At 59.1% G+C, this 18,482-nt stretch overlaps 1 protein-coding gene across 2 annotated transcripts in view; it reads right to left on the bottom strand.

The window, feature by feature from the left end:
- Positions 1 to 5,441: 5,441 nt before the first annotated feature.
- NXN (nucleoredoxin) overlaps positions 5,442 to 18,482 on the bottom strand; it is a 166,014-nt gene continuing 152,973 nt past the window's right edge. For both annotated transcript variants that reach the window (XM_062215800.1, XM_062215801.1), the window contains exons 6-8: positions 11,677 to 11,856; positions 9,943 to 10,067; positions 5,442 to 6,943 (exon numbers count right to left, since the gene is read on the bottom strand). In XM_062215800.1, the coding sequence (XP_062071784.1) occupies positions 6,761 to 6,943; positions 9,943 to 10,067; positions 11,677 to 11,856 (488 nt within the window). In that variant the 3' untranslated portion in view covers positions 5,442 to 6,760. The remainder of the gene's footprint in view (positions 6,944 to 9,942; positions 10,068 to 11,676; positions 11,857 to 18,482) is intronic.

The following is an 18,482-nucleotide window of genomic DNA, read 5'->3' as shown; positions in this document are numbered from 1 at the left end:
CCGCCCAGCCCACCCTGAGGAGGCCGGAGAGCGGGTGGCTGTGGCTCCCCAGGCCACGTACGACAGGCAAGAAGTAGGTAAGGCGCCGTTCACTGTGCGGCTGTTGGGAAAAATAAACCTCTCCCTGAGTTCCTCAAAAACTACCCGGGTCAGCACGCCCGACATCCCCGTCTCCGCCAGCTTTGGGCGCGCCTGCTCCGGTGGCAGCTCCCGCAGATGAACCTCACGGTCCCCTCGGATGGATGGACGTTGTAAGAGATCGCCGCTGGGGGGCGCTCTTGCCCAGACACTTCCTGAGGCGTCCTCTTGAGCAGGGAGGGAGCCCCCTACCCGCTGGCGGACGCTGTGCAGTCGTGAGGGCGTCCCTCCGGATCCTCGGATCCTCGGCCTGGCGGATCCGTGCCCGAGACGTGCAGAAGCAGCGCGTTCCCAGGAAGGCCAGCGAGCTCAGGTCTCCGCGCCTGGCTCCGTTTTGGTGCAGCGGGGAGGCCCTTGTCAAGAGTCGCTGCTTCACGCCGGCAGCGGCGGTCCTGTCTCTGGGACTGTTTGTCCAGGCCTTCACGGAAACGGCCACTGTCGCTGTGCACTGTCTCCCGGTCAGGGCCGCTTGTGCGGGAAAGGAAGGAGCCGAGTGTAAAATCTTCGCACGGCCCCCACCTGTCGGGAGCACTCCGCCTGCGGCCCATCGCCGTGTGACAGGCCGGGCGTTGCAGCCGCTGCAGTCACTGCTCACAGGGGGACAGAGTGCTGGGGAAGGCACTGGCGCCCAGGCTGTGGGGAGCAGGGAGCTGAGATCTGAGGATGCCCGCTTGGGTCCTTGGGCCCGCAACACTGCTGCAAGCCCTGCTCGTCTCACACCCCAGGGGACCAGGGCAGGCTGGAACCCTACTTCCCAGGTGCCAGCCAGGAGGCAGCCAGGCTGCGAGCATATTCATGAGCGGGAGGAGGGTGGGCGGGTGGAGCACAGGCCTGGTTTCAGGCACTGCCTCACACCCGCAGAGGGTGGGGTTGGAGACGCTGGAGCGGAGGGTGGCAGAAGTGGCTCCACCACAGCCCTTCCGTCCCGGGCTCCCGGAGTGGTCCACGTTCCGTGGGAGCCCTTGAGCTTCTCCTCCTGGGGAGATCCCTTGCGGACTCGAGAGGACCCGTGGACTCTTCCTTCCTGCCCTGGCCGCTCCCCCTGCTCCCCCGGCTCCCCAGCAAACTGTCCTGAGTGCACCTCATGGCCAGGGGAGGGTTGCAAGGCGGATGCTCGGATGGCAGCCTCCCGGCTGAAGCCTTGGTGCCTTGTTCTGGCCCGGGCCTGCCTAGGGGCCCACACAAGTGGCCTGTGGTCTGTCCTCAAACCCTGTGCCCCGGTCAGCTCTTAAAAGGCAGCTGACCCCAGCCTTTGCGCTGCACAGAGGCTGAAGCACAGCTTCCCACACAAGTCCGGGGACATCTGGTCTCCCTCAGCGCCTTGGGAAAGCGCTGAGAAACAAGTCACCGAAAGGCAGCTCACGCCTGCAGCATGAAAGCAGCCCCGTCATTTGTATCCCTGACAGCTTTCCTTACAAAATAAAAACAGAGTAGGACATACACCTTATCCTTGTTTACAGAAACAGCAGTGCGGAATACTAGCCAGTCACTCCGAGTCCACCTGAGCATCCTGGGGACGAGAGAAAATAAGTGACGTCCAGTCACGGGCCGGTCAGAGCCTGGCAGACCGTGGGCACAACACGGGCCCGGGAGGCCGGTGTCCTTTGTTTTTAAGTGACCAAGGGGCGGTGAGGTCCTTATTTGCATGGTGATACTGCAGTCACCATCTTGGATTCTTCTGTTTTGAGGCCGAAATGTGTTATCATTTTCCCAGTTAATAGCAATAAAACTGAGCCGTGTATGACAGGAAAAACACAGCTTGGCTGAGAACCATGGTCAGAGTTGGCCAGGCCCCGGCCTTTGTGTGGAAGCAGAGCGGAGATGGCAGTTTCTGCCACAAGGTGGCGGCCACACCTCAAAGCCCGCTCTCCGCGCTGAAGGGAGGGGTGGGGACTTTGCTGGATTTAAGTTGAAAAATGGGAAGGAGGTGTGCCCAGAGGCGTGAAAGGTGGATGCCCTGCAGACTGTCCCACGTCTTGGCTGAAGCAGCAGTCACTACAGCAGAGCATCAGGACAACATGGGGGTGGCCAAGCAGGAAGAACTCACCCCGTCTCCCCTGGTGCCTGGAGCTCCTGCTGGGAGTGCCCCGCAGCGCCCTTCAGAAACCGCGCTTTGCCTTGATCCAGCCATGGGTACTGGGCCCTGCTTAGAATCCAAGGAGGAACAGGCCTCAGGGGACCTGCCGTCCGCTCCAGGGTTCCCTGCAGCCTCCCGTGTCCTACCACACAGCTGAGCTCTAAACAGCCCAGGAACAGCATGGGCAAGGGCCTGCCGTGCCTGCTGGGAAACCTACCGCGTGGCCGGGACTCCCCTCTTGGCGCTGCCTCCCCTTGGAGCAGGCCTGATGTGGGCTCACCTGTGTGCGTGGAGAAAACATGGTGCTGCTTATAAACCCCAACGTGCTACCTCCTCTGTTTGCATCAGTGGACGTAGTAAGGTAATAAGCCGGAAGCCACGTTAACGGCTGAGCCAGCTTCTCTCTCTGGATGACTTCAAGTCTACATAGCCGAGCAGTCCTCGCGGCGCGCCTGGGGACGCACAGCCGAGGCTCAGCAGCAAGGGGGCTGAGTGTCAGGCGTCACGAAGAGACTGCTCGCTCACTCTCTACGGTGTGGTCGGCATCCGGAGTCCCGATTGCTCACTTGGGCAGAGCTACCTGTTGCAGTCTCAGAGTCGAGGTGGGCAGGGCCATGACCAAAGCTGTGGCTTCCTCAGAGTGCTGGGCAGAAGGAGCAGATGCCGGCCTCCGAAGGCAGGCGCCACGACCACGGGCCTGCAGGGCGGCCCCTGATTCCTGATGGCTGGGGGCCTGCATGTCCTCTGATGACCACAGGACATTTTAAATGTCTGGTTTTTTTAAACTTTTGTTTACTTGGAAGGCAGACAAGATAGAAGACACACACACATACATATATGTATATATAGAAAGTAGATCAATCCTCTTTGTACTGGTTCACTTCCCAAGTGTCTGGAACAGCCCAGGCTGGGCAGGCCAAAGCCAGGAGTCTGGGGCTCAACCTGGCCTCCCCCATGGCACAGGGACGGAGGCTTTCACAGGCTGCCACATTAGTTACTGAGAACCCAACAGTGCTGCAGAACGAGGACCACCCAGTCCTGCTCACACCTTCCAGAATGCCAGGTGGCAGCCCGACAGCTGGCACACTCACTCGTCTTTGCACTTTGACATACAAGGCACACCTAGGCCATCTTCGTCATGCTTGCCCCATAGAAGGGGGAATCCTAGACATAAGGCAGAACCAGGGGCCGGTGCAGTATAGGAGTAAAGCCACCACCTGTGATGACAGCAGCCCATTTGGGCACCTGCTCAGGTCCCGGCTGCTCCACTTCCCATCCAGCTCCCTGCTAATGTGCCTGCGAAAGCAGTAGATGGTGGCCCAAGTGCTTGGGTCCCTGCATCCACGTGAAAGACTCAGATGAAGCTCCTGGCTGTGGCCACTGCGGCCACTTGAGGAGTGAACCAGTGGATGGAAGCTCTGTCTCTCCCTTTCTTTGTAACGCAAATAAATTTTTTTTTTTTTTTTTTTTAAAGAAATAGCCAACATGAGAATCTCCTCCACCTGGCTTTTTGGGTCCTAGGAAATACTTACCTTTGTACAGGTTCACAGACCACTAGCACACAGCTGTGACTGTCCCCAAACCTGCAGTTTCCCGGGGAGGCCACAAGGTGTGCTCTCGTCCTTGCTGGCGCTGCAGTGAGGGATTGGGTAAGGTGGTCACCTCAACACCGACCTGGAAAGATCTTGGGCTCAGCATCCCCAGGTCCACCCTGGGGCCCTGGAAAGGAGTGCAGGAGCCGTCCTGAGCCCCGCCGTCCAGCCTGCTTCCCACTGGGTGCAGTCCTGTGGGGCAAGTGTGGGCCTGCCAGGAAGGCCGGGAGGTGGCACTGAGCAGAAGGCACCTGTGGGATTGGAGCACGCGGGACCCATACTACAGTCCCACACGTGCAGCGCTCCCGTGCGGGGACCCAGCCTGCGCGGGGATCCTCAAACACACGAGCGGCTTTCCCCTGGAGGTCCCGCCGATGGGTTCCTGGGCCATACCCTGCCGTCTACACCATGGCTGGATTCCGTTTGTGGCCCTGGAACCAGGCAGCAGGAGGCGGAACAGCTTTTTCATGTCTTTAACCAGGCAACAGGAAAAAACAAAATCTGCCTGGAAACCACCACTTGAAGCTAGCCTGATGCCAAAAAGCAGGGCTGGCTCCTTCTGCTCAGTAAGTGATAGCCACTGAGTTCCGGGACACGTGGGGGTTGGGGAGCCACAGCAGGAAGCCACCTGGCTCCTAGGAAAGCAGCTGGCCTCCGTCTGCCCACTGGACACAGCAATCCCAAGCACAGCCCCCTTAAACAGATCTTGAACTTGGGGAGGCAGGTAAGGGGGAAAAAGCCATCTCCCCTCCCTCGTGCGAAGGAGGGGGGTCTGGAAGTTGTTGTGGGGCACACAGCTCTGGGAGGCCAGCATGCCGTTTTTACAGCCCCCCTCCTGCCTCCACCTGCAGGGCATGGCTTCCCTTGCTGCTGGCGTCGGGAGCTGCTTCCAGTTAGCAGGACTGGCTGGGAGGGATTCGAGAGCTGCCCTGCCGCCCGCTTGCTCTGCACCATGGAGAAAGGGGTCCTCCCCACAGCAGCTGCCACGGGGGCCTCAGCCTTTTCAATTGCCCTCCATGTGCACCCTAAAAGGGCACTCCTGGTGGCCGGGATCCAATTACATGCAGCTCAGAACAGCCAGCCCAGGACAGCCCCCAGGCTCACAGGTGACCTACTTTTCCCATGGCAACCCGCTGGACTGTCTGCTCCCAGAGACCTGGGCTCACCTTTCCTCCGAGGCGGTCCTAGGCTAGGACACGGAAACCCTGCCCACGTTCCAAGGGCGGTCAGCCTCAGCTTGTATCCGGGAGTTAGTCCAGCCCAGGCCCCGGGGATACAGTGGGTTTGAGGGTCCCCACCTCCTGCACCCTTCTCAGAGAGGCCCCCTGTGATCCCACGCAGGCTTCAGGGCGTTGGCTTCCTACAGGGAGGGCAACAGCAAGAACGTCCGAGGTAGGCAACCTAGGAACTCCCTCTCCATCAGGGGCCCGCACAAACCAGGAGGGACGGCGGCCAGCGCAGAGGGGGCCTGCCTCAGGCAGCCCAGGCCAAACAACCCCGTTAGGGCTTGGGATTCTCGGACAATTTGGAACACAGCCACTAGGTGCCCGGCCCCAAAGAGTCACCCCACCCCGCACCCCCCCACACACAGGTAGAGCAGACTTCACATACCAAGGACAGCAAAGGCCACGCGCTTAGCGTCCAGAGATGCCTGCTTTATTTCTCGCTAGGTAGATGGCGTCTCAGGCCAGCAACATCAAACAACAGTCTAATTACCAGCTAAGTGTAGACCTCTGAACTACAGATGGACAATCCAGTTCAGCAAGGGACAGCCGTGCCGACAGCTCCTTAGTGCGGCCGGGTTCTCCAAATGGACGATTCTGGTGCTGAGTGGAGCCCGGGGTAAGGCCTGGGACTGTTTCACGGCCCTGACACCCATCTGAGATGAACACCCCGAAAATCCCAGGCCAAAGCCCACCGCCCAAATCTTAAGAACTGCTGTTTGGGGTTTTGTGCTCAATTCAGGCCCTTCAAGAACCCAAGCCACCTGGCCTCGCAAAAGGGACCTACGGCTTCCTCTGCCAGGCCCTGGCCCCCTCCTGCTCTAGGGCACAGCGCCTTCTGCAGGCTCTCAGGGAAAAGTGAGGCTTCTGGCGATTGCATTGGGAAGAAAAGGGAGTGACAGGGTAACCCAAGGGGGGTCAGGGGCCTCAGCAGAGGTCCTATGGCCTCAGACGCAGCACTGACCGTGCCCGGCGAGGTGTGCCCAAGGGGCGGAATTCAGTCACAAATCCCCAGAGAGGAGGAGCTGTTCTCTATGAGCAGGCAGAAACCTGGGGCGGGTCAAGAGCAAGCAAGAAAGGGACGAAATGAAGGAAAGAAGCTCTCGTCTCACCGTGGAGCTCAACAAAACGGCCGCTGCAGCCACTCACGCTTCCCACCTAAAACACCCCCCAAGCTTCCGTTCAGATTTGGAGATCTGCCCAAGAAGCCCAGGCGGAGAAGGATGACGTCACTTAGGGATGCTGCCATCAGCAGCTCCAGCCACGGGCTCTGCTCCCCCGACAGGCATGTCACCGAGCAGCTCCCCCCACCCTGCCCCGGCTGTGTGGGGGCCATGTGTGTGTACATGTGTGTGCTGACTCTGTGTCAGGGCCAGAGCCCCGATCCGCTGTCCCCGCACACACCTGTGCGGGAGAACACCCTGGTGGACCCGCCACTCACAGGCAGTGACCTGGACAGAGCGCAGCCGTCCCAGTCCCAGGCCTGGCTAGGTGATGCCATCCCCACGAATGCCCAGCAGAGCTTCTCAACACCGTGGGGTCTTCCGCCACCAGGAGGACGCACACCCCGGGGTGCTGGCAGAGGAGTGAATGCAGAGACAAGGCACCACAGAGAGGTGGGACACGGGGGCTGTGTGACTCGGGCCACGCCGGGAGAGTCCAAGGGCCGAGGGAAGGAAGGGGAGGAGGAGGAGACAGTTTTAAATAATGCCCCGGAGGCGGCGGCCCCACTAGATGGGCTCGGGTTTGAGCTTCTCTGCTAGGAAGTCATTCACAAAGGCCTCCACGATGGCAGGGGTGATCTCCTCCACGTCCATCACGTACTTGGCCCGGGCCGACATGTCCAGGATGGTGAGCAGAGGGGCGGCCTCGGGCAGGTTGGTGTAATCTCGCAGGGAGTCGGTCATGTCATCCTGGAAGTCACCGAGGGAACAGAACACCAGGGAGTTAGAGAGAGAGGGTCGCCTAGGCCCGGCCTCCCCGGAGGGCACGGAGGTGGGACCGCCCGTCATCCTGGAGAGCCGGCTTCCCGCAAGGCTGGACGGGGTCTCAGCGTGGGGAGCAGGGGCCCCTGCCCACTGGGGAAGCGGGGGCCACCTGGTAAAGTTCCCTGTCTGCATTCCCCCAGACCGCCAGGCGAGTCCGCCAGACGACCACAAAGGCAGTGTGCTCGTCTTCCACTCTGACAGATGTGGTAGCCTTAGACCGGCTTAAAAATGTCCATTGATTTGAGAGAGAGAGAGAGAACTTACATCTACTGGCTCTCTCCCCAGACACCTGCAACCAGGCCCAGGGTTGGGTCACACTGAAACCTGGAGCCAGGATCTCCACTGGGCTCTCCCGCATGGGTGGCAGAGACTCAAGTACCTGAGCCCTCATCTGCTGCCTCCCAGAGTGTGCCCTAGGGGGAAGCTGACCAGCTGGGACTTGAACCGGGCACTCTGATACGGCACAGCTGTGCCACAGTGCCCACCCTGGATTGCTCATGTTTGCAATCAACTCTCAATTATTTGCAACCCCGCTGTGGATGATCTGAGGCCACCCTGGACTCCCACCCGCAGTGTTTCTAAACTTGTTTGCCGGGGGCTTCAGGGAAGGTCAGAGGTGCACAGGCAGCCAAAATGGGAGACGGGGCCGCCCAACACACCCAGAGCACACACTGGTCGGCCACATCAATCCAGGAGGGAGGCTGGCATTTTCTCACATAGTCCCAGTGGCCATCCAGGTGAAGTCTCCAGCATCAGATACAGCCTTGCTCAAATATAGAGACAAACAAGGAGAACGGATCTGCGAGGCCACACCACTGAGGCTGCCTGCCCTGAGAGAGGACTCTGCAGGCCCCACAAAGGGCTCAGTGAGTGGGAGGCAGGAACTTTGTGCCTCACCAGGTTCTGAGACCAACACCCCACTCCTTTCTGAGAAGGCGCATCTTCAGGAAGCCTGTTAGTGACAGCCCTCTCCCCACCTGGAACCCACGCACCCTTGCCAGCCAGGCCTGGTGAGTCGGCCTCCTAGCAGTGTTCAGGCTCTCCAGGGCGGCGGGTGACGGGCCTAGCAGTTAAGCTGCCAGCTGGGACACCCACATCCCGTATCAGTGCCAGGGTCCAAGTCCCAGCTCTGCACCCAATTCCAGCTTTTTGCCAGTGTGCACCCCGAAAGCAGAGAGGATGCAACCCATGTGGGAGACCTGGATTGAGTTCCTGGATTTGGCCTGGCCCAGCCCCAGGCATAGTGGATATTTGGGGAACCTGATGATGGGAGCTCTTTTGTCTGTCTCTGCCTTCCAAATAATAACAGAAATCTTCTTGGTAAACAGAACGGAGATACCTGGGTAAATACTATGCATCTAACTCCCTGTAGGAGCCCAGACCAAGCCACACACTCCACTGCCTCTGAGCAGCTCACAGGGAGGTGGATTTTCTTGTCTAGTAAGGCTTCAGAAGGGAGAGGGGAAGGGATCACACAGAAGAGAGCAGCCCTGGGCCGCAGTCCTGGACTCAGAGGGTCTCAACGCCTGCTCTTCCCCGTGCCCACCTCCCTTCCATGTTGCCTGCCTTCTGAGCACGTGGACAGAGAACGGGACCAAGGAAGCCCCCAAGGCCAGGAGCCCAGGCAAGGCACACAGGGAGAACGGGCAGCCAGGTGCAGAGAACAGCTGGTGACCCGGGCTCCTCTGTCCAGTCTTCTGGGCCAGGGACCCTTCCTCCTGCTCCTGTCTGTCCTCATCCTTCTAGGCCTGGGCAAGTCTCCATTTGTCGGCACCTGAGGACAGACTGGAGCCCGGCTTCTGGAGTTACAGTGACCTCGCGGGCAGCCCCTCTGCTACCTAGGTCCCAGGCCCAAATGCATTCAGCCACGGCTCCGAACACAGGGGGCCGAGGACAGGAGGAAAGCACTGGCCAGCACCAGCGGGAACCAGTGCAGGTGGCACCCCCCTGGCTGGTGCTGACCAGTTCCCAAAGCCCCGCCTGGCCCTTTCTGTTCTACACCCATCATTCCTCAGGGCCAATCTACAGTGGAGAGCGTGGCAAGGGCAGAGTGGCACTGTGTGTGACACAGCTGGGACACCCGAGACAGCGCCCTTGAACCCTCTTTGTTCCGCTCTAGCTGGGGCAGGGAGACTTGAGCTGCTTACGAGGGTCCCTGCAGGGACAGCAGGGCCGGCTTTTGAGGCAGTGATGAATGGGTGCTTCGGGGCATCTGGCCACGCGCCTGTCTTTTGAGCACTTCTCCAGGGATCTAGACGCAGCAGGAAATGAGAACGGGGGGATCTGGCCAACTGGGGCACAGGCGGGCACTGGGGGTGCAGGAGTGGCTTCTGCGAGCTGGGTGGGACTGCAAACAGTGCATGCGTGCAGGATTCCTTGGGTTGGGGGAGCGAGTGGACACAGAGTATGGTCACCTTGCAGAATTGCCTGTTTGCGGGACCCAGACACCGACACCGCTGGGGGCCAGGCACCTGCTAGGGTGGCTCTGCTCGAGGGTTCCCCCACCCCGGCCTTCTCCCTTGCTTGGTGCAGCCCAGCTGGGGTCCCTCAGGGGACAGACTTTGGGTGAAAGCAATTGCCTGCCCCGACTGTCCCAGCCAGAGTAGAGCACTAAGCCCGCTTTGCTTTGCAGGCAAAGGACCAGCAAAGCCCATGCTTTGTAAAGCATCAGGGGCCTGGTTCTGACCCAGCGCAGAGGGGAGTGACCCCGGTGTTCAGGCTGCTGTGCTCTGTGGCAGCCCGGGTGGGAGCCAGCCCCAGGAGGGCTTCCCGCTGCAGAGGCCGCAGCCTGAGAGGGGCAGGACGGGCCTCTGCCACCAGTGACACAGCGCCTCTTGCCACCTCCCTGCTTGGGTCTGGTTCCTTCAGCCCGCCCCGAGACTGGTACTGCTGGTGTCCCGAATGCCCTTCCCACCCACGCTCACCTCCCCAGCCACAAAGAACAGCAGCGGTGCCTCCTCCTCCTTGGCTTTGTACTTGGCAATGACTTTCTCGGCTATCGGCTGGATCAGCTGCTTGGCTGCCTCAGACTCTCCGTCATCCTCCGAGTCTGCCATGGGGGAGAAAAGACAAGAAGCGGGACCCCGCGGGGCCGGTTTCAGGGCCTGAGCTGCAGAAATGGCCATGTGAGTAAGCTCTGAATAAAAAAGCAGTTCCCCTTGGGACACAGAACTCGCTTCCTGCATGTGTGAGTGTGCACACATGTGCACAGACACACAGACACGTGTGCACACCACGTACCAGCAGCAAAGCACGCTTGCACAGCGCTCTCCTGTGTCTGGCTCCCTGGGAATAACTCGCTTCCCCGGGTGGCGCCGTTGCCCCACGGAGTTCCCAAGCCCACCCTGGAGGCTGAGCTTCCCCTCAATAGGCCCTGTTTTTCTCTCAATCATGGGACCTCAGACCTGTGGCTTTCTAGGGAAACCGGCGCAAGAATCGGTGGTGAGGACTGAGGTGTGGCCCCCAGCTTCGACGGTGTTGGGGGCACCACAGCTGCGGGAATGCCAGCTTCACAGCTGGCAGCCGGACGGGCCTAGGGGTGAGGCTGAGTGCACGGGAGCCAGAGACCAGGCCCCTCAGTGGGGCACTAGGGCTCACTCTTGGTGCAACCTGCAGCTGAGAGCAAGAACAACACTCCCAAGTGGCCAGAGTGGGGGGGGGGGGCACAGACAGAGGGTGTTCACCCAAAACACCACAGCACCGGAGAGACCATGGATGCCAGACACACCCGGCATCCACATGGGATTGGCGCTGTGACACCGTACAATTCGCTTGGCCTCCCTGGGACCCTGTTTCCGCATGTCTGCAGATGGCCACAACTTCCTCACCGAGCAGTGGGCCAGAAAGCCCCAGGGTGAACAATTCCTCGAGGCTGCCTCTCCCCAGGGAGCACAGACCGAGGCAGCCGTTCAGTTTGCTTACAAGTCCCCGCAGGCCTGTCTGCCTGCTGGCTCCCCTCGTGGGGACCCCCAAGTCAGACGTGCAGGGCCTGGCAGAGGATGCTGCACACACCGCCCGGCCCCCAGCGAGGTCGGCACGGCCGTGTTCTCGGCCTGGGTCCTGGCGCACTTATTTTAAGCTGCAGGGGAGCAGCAAGTCCCGAGGCAGGGGGCACAGTGGCCTTGGCTGGGAGCTGCTCAGTCTGCAAAAGGAACCAGGGCCAACCTCCCCCCCACCCCGGCCTGTGGACCCTAGATGGCTGCTCCTCTGTCCTGCCCAGGCCCAGCCCAGCCACCCACCGGAGCAATGCAGTTGGCCAGTGAGGATGGCTGTACCCGAGGCCCCAGGCCAGCTCTCTCAGCCCCTGGAGCAGTTCCCCAGAGCACAGAGGGTCTGCAGAAGCAGCTGGAGTCAGCGTTGGCCCCTGCGGCTGCTGTGCCTGCAGCCCTGCCTCTCTCCACCAACGGCTCTGGTCCTGTTGGGGCTGAGGACATCCTCCTGCTGACCTGTTCTGCCCAGCAGGCAGCCGCCGGCAGCTAGGAAGGCAAGCCACGGTGGCAGCTCCCGGGACACCTCCCGCCCCGGCAAAGCCATGAATAAACCACTGGGGTCCAAAGCAAGGCTGGTGGGGAGAGACAAAGGCTCAGGCTCGTGCTGTCAGGGACGGGCACCAGCCACGTGAGGTACACCCTGACTGGGGTCCCCAGTGAGTGCCATACCTACGAAAAGCACGAGGCAGGGGCCCTCGTTGAGCTGCACGGCGTTGGAGTCCGAGAGCTCCAGCACGGGCTTCGGGTGCCACGGGAACTCCCTGCAGTCCTCGTCGTTGAGCACCTCCACGCGCCCCTGCCGGGTGATCAACTCCCCCTGCGGGTCCAGCACGATGAGTGTGGGGATGCCTGCAAGAGAGAGCGCACCGGCTGGGCCCAGGGCACACACGCAGGCTCGATGTGGGGAACCCAGGCCAGGAAAGCCCCAGGCAGAATCCAGGCTCGGCCACGGAACGGTTGCATGGAACCTTCCTGTGTGACCCTGATCAAGTCCGTTTGCCTCTCTGGGCCTTGGTGTCCTCAGCTGCCGTGTGAAGGCCCTGTCATTCTACCTCCCACGAGGTGAGGGGCAACAGGTAACGCAATAAAGCACTCGGCACAAGGTTTCAGTTCAAGGCGACCTCCTAAGGAGATCCCAGAGACAGAACCATGGTGGTATGACACCAGGATCTTGCCATGTTGCGTGCTTGTTAGGGACCCAGCAGCCTCCACACTCCCAACACACACACACACACACACACGCAGAGGAGCAGATGTGATGGGAGTCCTCACCCAGGCTAGAAGTGGAGCAGGGCGCCACCAGGCAAGAGAGGAGCCTGGGGCCAGGCTACAGCAGGGGAATTGGAGGAGGATGACAGCTGTCTGCAGGAGAGCCTGCAGCCCAGCCCCCAGCCCAGCCACTGCCTAGAAGATTCCAGTATCCACTGCTCTGACGGGGACAGTCCTTGGAGGCAGTAGGGCACTAGAGTCCCAGGCTGGAGTAAGAAATGCAACACAGAGGCCAGCGTTGTGGCATGGCCAGATAAGCCACTGCCTGCGGTGCCGACATCCCAGATGGGAGCGCCAGTTCAAGTCCCAGCTGCTCCACTTCTGATCCAGCTCCCTGCTAATGTGCCTGGGGCTCCTGCCACCCACATGGAGATCTGGATGGAGTTCCAGGCTCCTGGCTTCAGCCTGACAAAACCCCAGCTGAGCAGCCACTTAGGGAGTGGACCAGCAGGTGGAAAATCTTTCTTTCTGTCTCTTCCTCTGTCATTCTGCCTTTCAAATAAAATAAATCTTAAAAAAAAAAAAAAGAGTATGAATTCATACAGAAGATAATTAAAAAGAGACTGTAACAGAGAGAGCAAGCGCGAGAGCAACACAAAGCTTGCCTATAAACGGCACGTGCCTGAACCGTCACACTTAGCGGACCCAGAAGCCCCGCCCCGGCTGCAGTGGCCTTTGGGTCTGCCAGCCCCCTGCTCTTCGCCTCCTGCTCCCCGCTGCTTCTGCTGCAGCCAGCGCTGACCCCAGGGACCGCAGCCCACTGTGTCTGCCTGGCCCTACCCTCTGGGGCCCCTTGTCTTCACTGGCGGCTGGTGCCCTCCCTCCTTGCGTTATCCAGGCTCGCCTTGTGTAGCCTTCTGGGATAGACCAGAGCTTGAATTCTCTATGAAAGCCAGAGCAATTTAATATTTATAGGTTCCAAAGCAGTCGGTCAGTAATTTGCTCCACTGACATTTCACTTCCCGGTGGGAGGGATACCAAGGGACTGGGAACATGGCCTCAGCATTCTGGACCCTGTGGTAGTAGCTGATCTGGTAGATATGCCATCAGCCCCACCGTCACAAGGAATAAGCGACCCCCTTAAGCTCACAGCTGTTACAAGATGTGGCTGGGGGGCCGGCACTGTGGCTCAGTGGGTTAAAGCCCCGCCAGCATCCCACATGGTCACCGTTTTGAGTCCTAGTTGCTCCACTTCCCATCCAGCTCTCTGCTATGGCCTGGGAAAGCAGAAGAAGATGGCCCAAGGTCCTTGGGCTCCTGCACCCATGTGGGAGGCCTGGAAGTAGCTCCTGGCTCCTGGCTTCAGATCAGCTCAGCTCTGGCCATTGCGGTCATTTGGGGAGTCAACCAGCAGATGGAAGACCTCTCTCTCTGTCTCTCTAGCTCTGTACCACCATAGCCCCCTCCAACAACACCTTGGCACAGCTCCTGGAACAGAGCTGGAAGCGGCTGATGGCAAGCAGGGGGTAACCAGAGCCTATTGTGAGGCCAGACGCAGAAGGGATATCGAAGGCAGAGAAGCCCCTCCCGGCTCGGTGCCTCAGTTTCTCTGAAGGCCCCTCATTACACCACAGCTGCAGCAGAAACCGGGAGAGTGGAGCAAGGACACGGAGCCCCTGCTGACCCACTGAGGAGCAGCTCCCCACACCCTCCCCAAAGCTCAGCGCTGCAAGTCCCCTCTTGCTTTTGGTGCTGTGAGCCCGTGTCTAAGGGAGTTAGACACTGCCCGCTCCCCGTATCAGAGCGCGTGGGTCTGAGTCCCAGCTCCGCTGCTTCCATGCAGCTCCCTGCTAGCGCACACCCTGGGAGGCAGCAGCAGATGAGCCGAGCACTTGGGTTTCTGCCATCCACGTGGGAGACCGGGAATGAGCTCCGGGCTTCAGCCTGGCCTGGCCTTGGCTGTTGTAGGCATTTCAGGAGGGAACCAAAGATGGAAGATTCTCTCTCTCCTCTGCCTTTCAAATAAAACGAAAATAAATGGATACAAAACTCAGAAATAGGATCTCAGGACAATGAGGTACACAGGGGCAGGGGCATGACTGCTTCAATAAAAACTGAATAAGTAAAAGCAGCGCAGTTAGACCTGGACCCAGGGAAGCCACAGGTGTCTGATACATGGACAGGGTCAGCATCTCCACTGCATGGTCCAGGCTGCCTCCTCACCACCCGATCCTGGGCTAGCTTGGCCCTAGAGCCTTCCCCGAGTCAGGGACCAGAGGGCCAGGAAAAGGGAACTCCCCTGTGCAGCGTGTCTGCTCCGTGCCAGGCACAGCACAGCTGCGGCCCCAGGCCATCCTCCTAACAGACGCTGTGGGGGCACCACTCTCCCCAGCCTGCAGGAGGTTGTCGCCTGCCCAGGGCCCCCCGGCCCTGTGGTCACGCTGGGACAGAAACCCTGGTCTGCCCGTTGTAAAAGCTGCTGCTCTTCCCCTCCCCGCCAGGCTGCCGACTCAGCTGGGGACTCTGGTGAACAGGCAGGGCAAGGCCTCCCTCGGCTCAGGCTGTGGGGAAGGAGGCTGGGATCACACCACGTCTTCCCTCGCCTCCCATCGGTCCCACCCCCGGCCCTTGAAGCAGGTCCATGGACGTGGACACTTCTAGAGAAGCCAGGGAATGCTGCTGACAGGAACCCTAAAAGGCACGGTGGGGATTTCCAATGGATGCCTTTAGACACCCCAGCCAGGGGCTCCCTGAAGGGAGTGAAAATGGGGAGCGGCACAGGCTGACCTGAACCTGCCGGACCCCAGCTAGGAGGGCCGGGATGAACGGGCGGAAGGACAGGCCACGTCCAGGCAAGCTGCTGGACTTCTCCGAGACTTCTCTCCACAGCTGCCAGGGGATACAGGGACTTTCCCATCATGTTTGGTTGTGAGGAACAAACAAGACATGTCAAGTATCTTTCACCCAAGTGGCTGCTATCCAGTAAGGGCCCCCCAAGTATCTGCTATTACTGTGAATCCGTTCTGTTTTTTCACAAAAGCTTCCCTGAAGCCGTGTGGCTCCTAGGAAGGGCAGCCGGGTCCTTGCGCTGGTGAGAGCAGCAGAAACCTCTGAGCTGGGCTGGAAGACATTAGCTCTAGAAACAGAAAACGGGCAACATCACGGCCACACTGAGAGCTCCAGGAACGCTGATGCCTGCCAAGCCTTCGGCTGGCACTCTCCTCCTCCCACCAGCCCAAGTGTAACTTTTGGGCTTACAGTGTATACCTGGTGTCCCTAGAGCAGGCTCAGCCCCAAGTCCCCTGCCCTGGGGAGGAGGGCGGGACCACAAGCAGCACCTAAAACCCCTTCGCTGTCACCCACAAAGCACAGACAAAACAGGGCGAGCCCTAAGCACTCTTTCTTCCCAGGAGGAGCCCACGTGTGAGCATTTTAAACAATCTGAAAGCTCAGCGTGCCGACGCTGTTCCATGGCTTAGGTTGCTGGTTTTTCTCCTGCCAAGGAGATGGAGTTTTAAAGGGGTAGGGACTCTGGGGACGGAGGTCAGAGCTGGGGAGGGGCCGAGCGCCAGGCAGGGCTGTAACCCAGCTTTTGCGGCATCTGGGTGGCAAGAGGCTCTGAGGGGGCTGGGAAGGCATCACGAAAGACTGCTGGGGCTAGGGGCCAGCACTGTGGTGCAGTGGGTTAAAGCCCTGGCCTGCAGCGCCAGCATCCCATATGGGCACCGGTTTGAGTCCCAGCTGCTCCACTTCCGATCCAGCTCTCTGCTGTGGCCTGGGAAAGCAGGAGAAGATGGCCCAAGTCCTTGGGCCCTTGCAACCATGTGGGAGACCTGGAGGAAGCTCCTGGCTTCAGATCAGCTCAGCCCTGGCCACTGTGGTCATCTGGAGAGTGAACCAGCGGATGGAAGACCTCTCTCCCTCTCTTTCTCCCTGCCTCTGGCTCTACCTCTCTCTGTAACTGTCTTTCAAATAAGCAAATAAATAAGTAAATAAATAAAATGTTTTTTCTTAAAAAGAAAAAAAGACTGCTGGGGCTGAGAGAAAAAAATGGGAGGAGGAGCAGATTCTGGGACAGGAAGAGCAGGGAGAACATGGTGGCTGGCAGCGCACAAAGCGGGGGTACTTCAAATAGTTCATGGAAAAACAGGGGCAAAAGACAGGCTTATTTTGGTGCAAAAAACGCTTTTGGAATGCATGCACGGTTTTTTGGTCGCCATTTTCATGAACTTTTGGAGGACCCTTCATGTTACTTGTGCAAATGTTTGTATGAGGGCCAGTGCTGTGATGCGGCAGGTTCAGCCGCCACCTGCCACGCCAGCATCCCAGATGAGCACAGGTTCAAGTCCAGCTGCTCCACTTCTGACCCAACTCCCTGCTAATGCACCTGGGAAGGCGGTGGAAGATGGCTCAAGTGCTTGGGTCGTTGCACCCATATGGGAGACCCAAATTAAGTTCCAGGCTCCTGGCTGCAGCCTGCCCCAGCCCTAGCTGTTGCAGCAATTTGGGGAGTGAATCAACAGGTGGAAATTCTCTTTCTCTCACCCCGTCCCCTTCTCTGTAACTCTTTCAAATAAATAAAAGAAGTCGAAAGAAAAGAAAAGGAGAAACAAAAGCCAGACAATGGCTTTCATGAAGGCTGCGGCAACATGGGCCGCTCAGTGCAGTGTGTCCCTTACGATGAGCGGTACGGACGATGCCAAAAGGGACTCAGAAAAGTGACACAGTTGTGCGAGTGAGGCAGGGCTGCAGGTGAGAGGAGATACAACCACATACAAACATAGTCGGGTAATTCTAAACGGCGTCATAACAGATGTATTAACATAAAATGGAAATCAGGACTGAAGGGCAGCCAGGGTGGGGTGGGGATGACACACACACACCCCCGTCTTGGCCAAATCGTCAGCCAGCTCTGGTCCAAGAATCCCTCCTTTGCTCCTCCCTAAACTCTCTGCAGGAAAGAACAGGAAAGGCAGCTGGTTTGGGAGGTGCAGCTCAGAGAAACCCAGACGAGGTCAAGAGTGTGGATCGGGACACAGCTGAACCTGGCCAGCGGGTCCTCGAGACAGGCACGATGACACCTAACAGCAACATCCCTGTGACACAGGAACTCCAGAAACAACCACTGCCCGTCGGGAGTGGACGTCAGCTGTGGCGTGCTCAGACAAGGAAACACTCTTCAGCGCTGCACATAAAAAGGAACTAGACAGAAATATCGACAAGGGTAAAGCTTGTAGATTTAACGATGAGCCAGAGAAGCAAGACGGTGTGCAGCACGGGACCATTTCAAGCAGGCACCTAAAAAACACCCAGAGCAGAACCATGTGTCTTGCACAGATCACACGTCGCGGCAGAAACGTGCTGAAGACACGTTCAACGTGTGCAAGTGCTAGGAAGTTAGAAATGAGTCTACGTCGTGCGAGAGGGGCCTGAGGAAAACAAAGATCTTTGGAGGCAGCCCAGGATCTTATGCCTCAAGGTCCTGCCTGTACCCCAGTAACTCCCCAGGTGGTCTCAGCCCTCCCCCAAGGAAAGCTCTCTGCCTCACATCTGAATTCTTTCTTGCATGAAGACAAGAACCCACCCCAGCCATCTCCGCTGGGAGAAAACAGCGAGCAGGGGAGGAGCGGGAACTCACCTGTGTCTGCCACCAGGCTCCCGCTCGTTTATATCTTAAATACCGGAGCAAAAACGCCCATCCGGGGCACTGGTCACATTTTGTCCCATTTTTAAAAATATAATAGATTCCCCAAATTAAACAAGGCCCACACAGCAGAGTGCCGGAACGGCTCAGCCGGCACCCGCCCCGTAAAGGCTAAGCCTTCGCAGAAACCTCGAGGGTGGCCGCTTGCCCACTGCTGATGGGGAAGAACCATCTCCAGATGCTTCGGTTCTCATGGAAACAGATTCCACCTCCAGTGGATGTTGTGGAAGGGGCAAGGGAGAGGGTAGAAGAAGGGAGGGAGAGAATGGCGGGAGGCAGCAGAGGAGGAGGGGGCAGCAGGAGGGAGGCACAGGCGCAGAGAAGCAGAACCAGATGCTGGGGAGCAAAGGGCCCGCCCACCACGGCCTCCCCGCCACCAGGCCTCAGGCCCTGTGCCCTCCTCAAAGGCTGGGGGCCCGGGCCTAGAGAGAACACAGCGTTCTGACAGCCAAGGGTCACTGAGACAGTTGCTAATGGGACTTGCCTTCTGCCAAGTGTGTCTAAATGCTTTTCTCAAAGAGGCTTCTTAAACAGCTCACGGGGCTACACGAAGCACGGAGAT

This window comes from Lepus europaeus, chromosome 18, assembly GCF_033115175.1.
Source record: "Lepus europaeus isolate LE1 chromosome 18, mLepTim1.pri, whole genome shotgun sequence".
Taxonomy (NCBI): Eukaryota; Metazoa; Chordata; class Mammalia; order Lagomorpha; family Leporidae; genus Lepus; species Lepus europaeus.
Note: the sequence above shows the minus strand (reverse complement) of the source record. Positions and strands in the feature narration are given on the sequence as shown.